The sequence below is a fragment of the Hippopotamus amphibius genome, chromosome 15, assembly GCF_030028045.1.
Source record: "Hippopotamus amphibius kiboko isolate mHipAmp2 chromosome 15, mHipAmp2.hap2, whole genome shotgun sequence".
In the NCBI taxonomy this organism is placed as follows: domain Eukaryota; kingdom Metazoa; phylum Chordata; class Mammalia; order Artiodactyla; family Hippopotamidae; genus Hippopotamus; species Hippopotamus amphibius.
This window is the reverse complement of record NC_080200.1, coordinates 69,318,435-69,327,576: the sequence shown is the minus strand read 5'-3', so window position 1 is coordinate 69,327,576 and position 9,142 is coordinate 69,318,435. Positions and strand designations below refer to the sequence as shown.

The window sequence follows — 9,142 nt, the reverse complement described above, 5'->3', positions numbered from 1 at the left end:
GCAAGCTGCAGGCCAGCCTGGACGCCAGGGGAGGCCACGGGCCTCGGCGTTGGTGGTGGTGTGGCCCGTGTGCCCCGGGAGGGGAGGAACACACCCAGGACGCCCACGGCTGGTCATCACCTACGCCCACAGCAACGACGGCGCGGGTGCCTGGGTCACTGCCCCGGCTCGAGTGTCAGCCGTCAAGCGTCCAGACCAGACGCCGTCGTGGAGCGTCTGCCTCTAGGTCCGCTGCCAGTGTTAAACCCCCGGCCACACAGGGACAGGGGACACAGAACCCTCTAGCCTTCCGAGCAGGAGGGGCCGGGTGGTAGAGGCTGGGAAACCCTCTCGGGGAACCTGGGCCGTGGGCAGGGCCCCCGGGGCGGGGAGTCCCAGGGAGACCCAGACGGCCCCCTCGCAGCGCAGCTGGAGCCCACACGCCCGCCGCGTTCACGGCGCTCTCCGGGCAGGTTGCCCGCTGCCCCCGGGGTGCTCTGAGAACACAGGTCCCAGCTTGCAGTGCCCGAGGCCCAAGAGAGACACTGCCTCCCGTGGCCCACAGACACGGCACCTGGCAGAGCAGGCCAGCCGCTGACCGGGGGCAGAGAGCAGGCACGTGCGTGACCCTCCTTGGCGACACACAGACGCATTTACCCGGGAATTAGAGAACCTCCCGTGTACTCAGTCCCACCCATCATTCTGCAAAATGCCCCTGAGGGCCAGGGGCTCCCTGATCTGCTGCTGGGGGGTCCGTGCTCGCACCCTCCTCCTGGTTCCTGTCACCGGGTCTCCTGGGATCTGAGGACAGCGGGGCTGGAAGGGACCCGGAGGCGCCTGTGTCAGGCAGGGCAGCCCCCCACCAACCAGGGCCACTGGAGGGTCTCCTGCGTGTCTCTCTGGGAGCTCGGGGTGGCGGGCTCCCCCCTTGGTCCTGGGGAGCCCCAGACGACACGGTGCCGTGCTCTGCCCCACCAGACGCACGGGGTCCACAGTGCCAGCCCTCCCCGCCCCCGCACATCCCGGACTCTCGACCCAGGGCGGGGCACGGACTAAGCCAGGCTGTGGGGTTTGCCAGGGACCACGCAGGCGGCCCCCCCACGGCATGCAGGCCTGGGGCTTTCTTGGGGTCCTGGGGGCCCCTGAGTCCCCACTGAGCAGGAGAGGCAGGGGCCGGGGGCAGGTTCATCTTCGCTCCTCTCCAGGGTTTCCCCGAGCATCCCGGGTCCTGGTGGAGGGCACTCGGGGGAGTTTGGCCGGACCAGCCACCACGGGCCAGGCCCATCACCACTTTCTGACCCTGACCTCCCACCCTGCATGACTGGCAGGGATTCCACACCTTGTGGGAACAGAGACAGGTCCCCAGAGGGCTGTGTGGACCCCAGCATCTGTGCCTTCAGCTGACCGTGAGTCATCGGGTCTGACTACCTGGTGCCCGGCACTGTTGTTTCTTCCAGCTTCTAAATATCTTGGGACGTCCCTGGCGGTCCAGTGGTTGAGACTCCGCGCTTCCACTGCTGGGGGCACGGGGTCCATCCCTGGTCAGGGAACTAAGATCCCACATGCTGCGCGGTGTGGCCAAAAACAAACAAACAAACAAACAAATATCTCATTATTCTATCTCCCAATAGCCTCTTTCTCCACGTCCCACGTTTCCACACGAAACTATGATACTTCATATTTAGGAAAAATGTTATATTTATTTTTAAGAATGGCCCACTTCTCCCCGGATACATGTGAAACCAGAGTCAGTCAGAAGCTGTCACACCACCTCACAGTGGTACTGTGGCTGGGGGGACGCCCAGCGGGGAAGGGACCTCCTCCCTGCTCACGGCCCCTCCACCCCACCCTCCATGCCCACACCCCTCCTCCTCCTGGGCACCAGGCACCAGGCACCAGCCACGTCTCTGCTTCCTCTGGGTCCCAGGCTCTTCTGCCTGTCCCTGTCTGCACCGGTCCGCTGGGACCCTAGCAGCCCCCGTCCCCGCCCTGCAGTGTGGGGCTGTGTGGGGCACAGCCCTGCTGCCCCGGCACCCTCCCTCCCTTCACCCCGTCACCCCTCCCTCCCTTCATCCGTTCCGTTGTTTGTCCAGCGAACGCCGTGTCAGCTTCCACCACACCTGCTGGCCGCGCGTAGGGGAGCTCTGCAGGTCTCTGTGGAGCAGAGGAGCAGCCCACCGCAGCGTCAGGACAACCATGGCCCTCCCCAGACCCAGAATTAGCTTAGCACCTCCACCCGGGCGGGGAGGGCAGAGGCTCCGCCCCCACTCCTTCCCTGCACGCGGCCCCCCAAAGCCTGGGAAGCGAGTGGGATCCAGAGCTGGTGGGGGGCGCCGGAGGCTGGCCAAGCTGGGAACCCGGCCACCGGCTTGGCCTCTGTGCAGGGCGGTGATGGAGTCCCGGGGGACAGAAGGGACGGAGGAAGAGGGGTGCCTGGGCACTTGTCCCCAGACGGAAGGGAGAGGACACGGCGGGGGTTGGGGGCCTGGAGGGAGCTGCAAGGTGGGCCGGGGGGAAGGGTGGACGGTCTGTGCCCACAGAGGGGTCAGCGGTCGTTGAGGGGTCAGGACCCCCTGTCCTGAGAGGGAGGGCTGCGGGGAGAGGTGGGTGTCTAGGTCGGGCCACGTGCCTGAGGTCCAGCAGAGGGACGCCCCCCCCGCAGCACCCGGACACCGGGCAGGCACGTTGGCATCCAGGCGGCCGCCGTGGGCGCCTCTGGGAGGGGGATGCCCCTGGAGGGTGCGGGGGGCGGCCTGCATTCCCCCTGGGGCCCTGGGTGTGGGGAGACTGAGGGCACAGGCCCCACCCCTGCTCCACAGCGCGGCCCCCACGAAGGTGACCTGGCTCCTCTCCTGGGCATCCCCCCCATGCAGCTGGCTTGCAGCTCAGTCTCCCTCGAGACCCCCCCCCCCCCAGGAGGAGGGTCCACGTCCTCCCCAGCGCTCCCCCTCGGTCCCTCTGCTGGACCCCCACCCGGTGCCCGGCCTCTGGCTCCCAGCCCTGCACACCTTCCCCTGCACACGGAGGCCTGGGGGGGACCATCTCTGCAAAGGGGCCAGGCTTGTCCTGTCAGCACTGCAGACAGGCGTGCGGGGAGGGGGCCAGGTGGACCCCAGGGGGTCCCTCCTGGACTGTCTTCCTGGAGCGCCCAGTCTGGCCCTTTGGGCTGGCAGAGGCCCGGGCGCTCTGAGCTGGGGTTGGCGGGTAAGAGGGGGTCCTCACCTGGGCCAAAGGGAACCAGAGGGGCGGGGCGTGGGGGCTGCCCCAGGCAGAGTCCCGGGGCCAGGGGCGGGGGGCAGGCCACATCTGTCCCCGGGTCACGGCGGGGAGGGCGGGGAGGGGGTCTGGCTTCTGCCCCCGGGTGCGGAGCGCGTGTGGGGAGGGGCGGGGCTCCCGACCCCAGAGCGAGGCGGAGCCCGTCGGCGCGCAGGCGCGCTGAGGACGTGCAAGGGTTTCCTGGGAGGCGGTCGCTCTCCCGGCCTGCGGACCTCCGGGCGGAGGGTGCGCGCTGCTCCCCGGCCGGCTCTGGCCCTGCCTCTCCCAAACCCCAGCCCGCGCGGCCCCTCCTCCTTCCTCCGACCTCTGACCTCCGACCTGTCCCTCCTCTGAAGACTCTGGTCGGGCTCCCCACCCTCCTTGACACTTTGCCAGTCTCTCACGTGTTCAGAGCTGACTCAGACACTGCCCACCCCATGACCTTGCCCTCCGAACCCTGGCCGCCAGCCCAGACCACACCCCGAGCCTGTGTCGCATCCGCCCCCCGCCGGGCCCCGGCAGACCCTGCGGCCCCGCGCACGCGGGGCGGCTCCCGGCACCCCGGGCTCTCGGGCCACGGCCCCGCCAGCTGCGCTCACCGCGACCCCGGCCTCGCCCCGGCCCTCGCTAGTCCTCCTGCCCTAGAACCTTCTCCCCAGCGCCACCTCCAAATTCCCTGAGTTCTCTCCGGGGGGGCCTCTGACTCTCAGGCGGGCCCTTCCCTTCCCCCGCCTGAGGCTTTCAGCGGTGCCCGCGCCCCTGAGGTCCAGCCTGGTGTCTCCTGCCCGCCCGCCCGAGGCTCGGGGCTGGAGTCCAGGTCCCAGGGCCCCGTTCTGTGCCGCTCCCCCAGCCCCTCCCCCAGCCCGAGGCAGCCTGGGCGCAGGTGAGCTGACCACCCCTGGGCTGACCTCCAGCTCTCCTTCCCTGCCCGGGTGACTCTTCCGAAGGAACTAACTTTTCTTTGCATGAATTCTTGCAGAATGTGTGTGGTGTAAGTTATGAAAGTGATCTGCTCCGACGTCCTCCTCTGTCTCACTCTTTTCACCCAGTTGTCTCTCAAGACCCGCTCTTGGCTTCTCCCCGTGGGCCTCCCCGGGGCCTGCCCGGCTCCCGCCCGGAGGCCCGCAGGTCTGTGGTCCAGTGGCTGCAGTGGCCCGGCAGTGGTCACCTCCCCCACCTTAGGCGGGGCTGGCCCTCGGGGGTGACGTCCTTGCAGCCCCCCTCCTGTGTCCCTCCCAGCGACGCCGGGTGGGCCCATCCAGGCCACCCCAGCCCCTGCTGGGCCCCGGGTGCTCCGTGCCCGGCAGGGCCGCCCCTGCCCTCTCCACGTACACCCCTCGCAGCCAGCATTATCTTGGCGCCAGGGACTCCGGGGGTCCCCCCAACCTGCCTGGCTCGGGGGACTCTCCGTGCTGAGCCCACCCTGCCGGCCCGATGCCCGCCCGCCTCTCCAGCCCAGCTCGGACCTGGACTCCCTTGGTCATCTTTGCGCGTGGGGGCCCTGGGGTCCTCGCCCTGCTCCTCTCCACTCCTGCCCCGCCGTGGCCTGCCTTGAACGGTCCTGCACGTAGTAGCCGCTCAGGATGGGGCCCTCTGCCCGGGCGGGGCCGCTGTGTTGAAGGCTGGGTCCGTGAGGCACCGCCAGATCTACTGGCACGTGTAGCCCCACAAACACCCCCCTTTGCTTGGCGGTGCCCACCTGTTACAGAGGCCACGGGAACCCCAGCGGGTCCCCACGGGAGAGCCGTGAACCGGCCATGCTGGCCCGCGGTCAGCGCGGCTCCCCGTGGGGACTGTCTTGGGCCCTGGCGCCCAGGGAGTCCCGGGGTCGTGCAGAAACGGTCCCAAAATGGTTGTTTTGGGTGAACCTCGGATCTCGTTCTCATGATAAAAATGTTCCCCTCAAACTACATTCCCTCCTGAGCGCCTGTTTTGAGGTGCGGCTGCCCCAGGGCCCCACGCTGCCCTTCAAAGGTCAACGATGGGCCTCGAGCCCGATGTCCCCCGAATGGCTGTTCCCGCTCACATGCCGCTGCCTGGGCCGCCAGCAACGGGGCTCCGGCCCCGAGGGCGCCGCAGGGGCCTCCGAGGCGGCCCTGGACCTGGGCACCCCCCCAGGGCACACCCGCCCCTGCAGCTGCTCTGTGCCATCTCTGCTCCTCAGGTCTCCCCAGGTGCGGACACAGGAGCCCTGCCCCACCCCCACCCCGGGGCCCCCAGGAAGAAGGGGGTGTGGGGTGGGCAGCCCCAGGGCTGGGTCTGCGGAGCTCTTTCTGCGGGGCCGGGAAAGGGCCCTGAGCATCCCGGGGGAGCTGGGATGCAGGAAGGGGCTGATTTTGGGGGGTGGGGCAGGTGCAGGGGCCTGAAGGACGGGTCTGGGGTGGGCGGGGGCGGGGCTGGAGGAGCGCCGAGCCGCCGGAACATCTGGGGAGAAGGGACCTGGACTGTGGGAGTGGGGGTGCCGTGGGGGGTCGCGGGGCCACCCCCGAAGGGGCCCCAGGCGCAAGGGCGGGGTTCCCGGACCGCCCCCCGCGCAGGGTTTCCCCAGGACACGGGGCGGGGGGGGCGGGGGTGCCGGGCCTCCTGGAAAAGTACTGGCTGAGCCATGGCTCCCTCAGGTTGATGGTTAATCCAGATGAGGAACGCTGATCTGACCTCAGCGGGGCCGGGGGGCAGTGACCGTGGGCGCCGCCCGGCCCCTCCCCCTCCCCGCTCGTACACGCAGCGGGGGAGGGCGGGCCAGCCCTCCCGCTTCCAAGACACTGGGGTCACGTGGATGGGCGTGAGAATCCTCTCACACACGCGCGCCGGGGACCCCCGGACCCCTGCGCCCAGGGTCTGCCCCTCCTGCTGGGCTGCAGAGGGCAGGGCTGGGGCCTCCTCATCTGCGGACGGGGCTGTCACCGACCATCCCCTCCGTCCCCGGCCGGACCCGCGCGGGGTCCCGCAGCCCCCCGGGTGGAAGGCGGCACAGCCGCTAGGAGGGGCGGGGGAAGCCCTTGTCCCTGGTGGGGGGACAGGCGGGGGGGGGAGCCATCGGAGGGACCCTGGGAGAGCAGGGAGGTGGGAAGCCAGTGCGCACAGACACCCGCAGGACGTGAGCGCCCGGCATTCCCGCGGGAAGTGATGCCACTCCACTGTCACCAGCAGGAGCAGGAAAGATCCCCTCCCCGTCGCCGGCAACAGCTCCGCCGACGGACAGCCCCCGTTTCCTCGGAAGGGCTCTCTGTGCGCCTCGGCCCCCCCCCCCCCCCCCCCCCCCCCGCCTCCCCTGCTCCCTGGAAGAGCAGGTCCTCTCCTCTGGGCGCTGACTCGCCCCGGCTCACTGCCTGGCCAGGACGGCAGTTCTTTGCTGCCCCTGAGTAAACCTGTGTTACTGGTAAAAATAACTGGCTATTGACTGGTTTAGGTTAACATAATGAAAACCTACAAACGGCTAAGAGGCATGCAAAGTGTTCATACAGCCAGAACTCAGGCACACAGAGGGAGATGGTGAGATACCATCTCCTACTTAAATTGGCAAATGTCAAAATGATCCCCGGTGTTTCAAGGGGCAGGTGAAATCCACGCTCCTGTGTTGAGGTTTTCCAGAAAGCCATTTTCATATCCTTCCACCTAACAAGTCACTTCTAGAACGATCTATCCCAGGAGCTCAAGATGGGGGTGGGGGGAAGGTTTTTGAACAAAGATGTTTATTGCAGCAAAATTAACGATAACTAGGATCTGGACCCAGAGAACTGCCCGACAGCAGGAAAAGGGGTAATAAGATTCTAACCTGTGCCTACGCGGGGGTAGGGGCAGCCTGTGTTTCACAGCGTGGGAGAGCACAGTACATTAACTGGAAAGTGCAAAAGGATACGGGCTGAGTATATATCAGTGCATACGTGTCATACGTGTGCATATGCACTTATATACACACACACGTGTCAGAAGAAAAAGGCTAGATTCGCTTTTTACAACCATCCGTGAACGGAGAAATCATGGTGCTTTTTACCCATGTCTTGGATGTGTCCTGCATTTTCCAAATTACATTGCGCAATTCCATTGCAACAATGTTACTGTTATAATCACAAGTTATACACATACAAATGTGCGCATATGACCATGGCCCTGACAACACTCTTTTGGACTCTTTAGCTGATGCCTTGTCTGCCTTTTCCAGCCTCGCAGAATAAGTCGGAGGGCTCTGTGCCCTGCACCCGGGCTGCCGGGGGGTTCCCCTCCCCAGGCCGCCAGGCCGCCCCCGCTCCCGCCCCGCGCCCCGCTGGGCTCCGAGGGCCGCGGTCCTCACAACAAAGGCGGAATCACGCAGCATCCCAGCCCTGCTTATCTGGGGTTGTTTCCTCGGGGCTCTAGGTTGGTAACAACCTGTTCTCTAGATAACCCAGCAGTAAACAGATGGGTGGGAACGGGACTCGGGGGACTCTGGCCTCCCGCTGCGAGGCTGAGCCCGGGAGCCCAGCCCGCCCCTGCTCGAGCCTCCCGGGAGGGGCGCGGGGCTGCCGGCGGCTCCTTCCGTCCCCACCCCGCCTGTGCCCGTGTCTCTGCCCCGTCTCTGCACGTGTGTCTGCCCGTCTCTCCCCGTGTCTCTGCCCATGTCTCTGTCATGTCTCTGCCCCGTCTCTGCCCCGTCTCTGCCCGTGTCTCTGCCCGTGTCTCTGCCCCGTCTCTGCCGTGTCTCTGCCCCGTCTCTGCCCGTGTCTCTGCCCCGTCTCTGCACGTGTCTCTGCCCCGTCTCTGCCCGTGTCTCTGCCCCGTCTCTGCACGTGTGTCTGCCCGTCTCTGACCGTGTCTCTGCCCCGTCTCTGCCCGTGTCTCTGCCCCGTCTCTGCCCCGTCTCTGCCCGTGTCTCTGCCCCGTCTCTGCCCGTGTCTCTGCCCCGTCTCTGCCCGTGTCTCTGCCCCGTCTCTGCACGTGTGTCTGCCCGTCTCTGACCGTGTCTCTGCCCCGTCTCTGCCCGTGTCTCTGCCCCGTCTCTGCCGTGTCTCTGCCCTGTCTCTGCCCGTGTCTCTGCCCGTTTCTCTGCCCCATCTCTGCCCATGTCTCTGCCCCGTCTCTCCCCGTGTCTCTGCCCGTGTCTCTGCCCCGTCTCTGCCCGTGTCTCTGCCCTGTCTCTGCCCGTGTCTCTGCCCGTTTCTCTGCCCCGTCTCTGCCCATGTCTCTGCCCCGTCTCTGCCGTGTCTCTGCCCCGTCTCTGCCCGTGTCTCTGCCCCGTCTCTGCCCGTGTCTCTGCCTGTGTCTCTGCCCGTGTCTCTGCCCCGTCTCTGCCCGTGTCTCTGCCCCGTCTCTGCACGTGTGTCTGCCCGTCTCTGCCCGTGTCTCTGCCCGTGTCTCTGCCCTGTCTCTGCCCGTGTCTCTGCCCCGTCTCTGCCCCGTCTCTGCCCTGTCTCTGCCCGTGTCTCTGCCCATGTCTCTGCCCCGTCTCTGCCCGTGTCTCTGCCCCGTCTCTCCCCGTGTCTCTGCCCGTGTCTCTGCCCCGTCTCTGCCCCGTCTCTCCCCGTGTCTCTCCCCGTGTCTCTGCCCGTGTCTCTGCCCCGTCTCTGCCCATGTCTCTGCCCCGTCTCTGCCCGTGTCTCTGCCCGTGTCTCTGCCCCGTCTCTGCCCCGTCTCTGCCCGTGTCTCTGCCCTGCCTCGGTCTCTCCCTCTTCCTCCTGCAGAGACGCGCTCTGCACCCTCCTCCCCGGGAGAAGGCAAGGGCAGAGCAGGCACAGATAAAGGCCAGACAGGCTCTCGGTGGGGGGCTGGCGCTAACCCTGTGGGTTCCACTCCGCCCGGAAGTCAGTGCATCCAGTGGGGGTGGGGATGGGGGGGGCGGGGAGGGGCACGGAAGCGGGACGCATCCAAGGTCCCGTGAGCCCCGAGGCCGCGACTCAGTAACTCGGGCCTTGGAACCAGGCTCCCCCGTGAG

At 67.1% G+C, this 9,142-nt stretch overlaps 1 protein-coding gene across 1 annotated transcript; it reads left to right on the top strand.

The window, feature by feature from the left end:
- The first annotated feature begins 3,671 nt into the window (after positions 1-3,671).
- On the top strand, positions 3,672-4,650 carry LOC130836453 (uncharacterized). Its single transcript, XM_057708468.1, has 4 exons — positions 3,672-3,860; positions 3,945-4,117; positions 4,284-4,362; positions 4,474-4,650. The coding sequence occupies exons 1-4, from the start codon at positions 3,672-3,674 to the stop codon at positions 4,648-4,650; spliced, it is 618 nt and encodes a 205-aa protein (XP_057564451.1).
- Positions 4,651-9,142: the final 4,492 nt, after the last annotated feature.

Excerpts from the sequence above, each read along its gene's own strand:
- LOC130836453 (XM_057708468.1), top strand. The coding sequence starts at position 3,672 with ATGACCTTGCCCTCCGAACCCTGGCCGCCAGCCCAGACCACACCCCGA. Across the intron at positions 3,861-3,944 it reads CCGGCCTCGCCCCGGCCCTC|GCGGGCCCTTCCCTTCCCCC; the intron begins GCTAGTCCTCCT and ends TCTGACTCTCAG. Across the intron at positions 4,118-4,283 it reads CCGAGGCAGCCTGGGCGCAG|TTGTCTCTCAAGACCCGCTC; the intron begins GTGAGCTGACCA and ends CTTTTCACCCAG.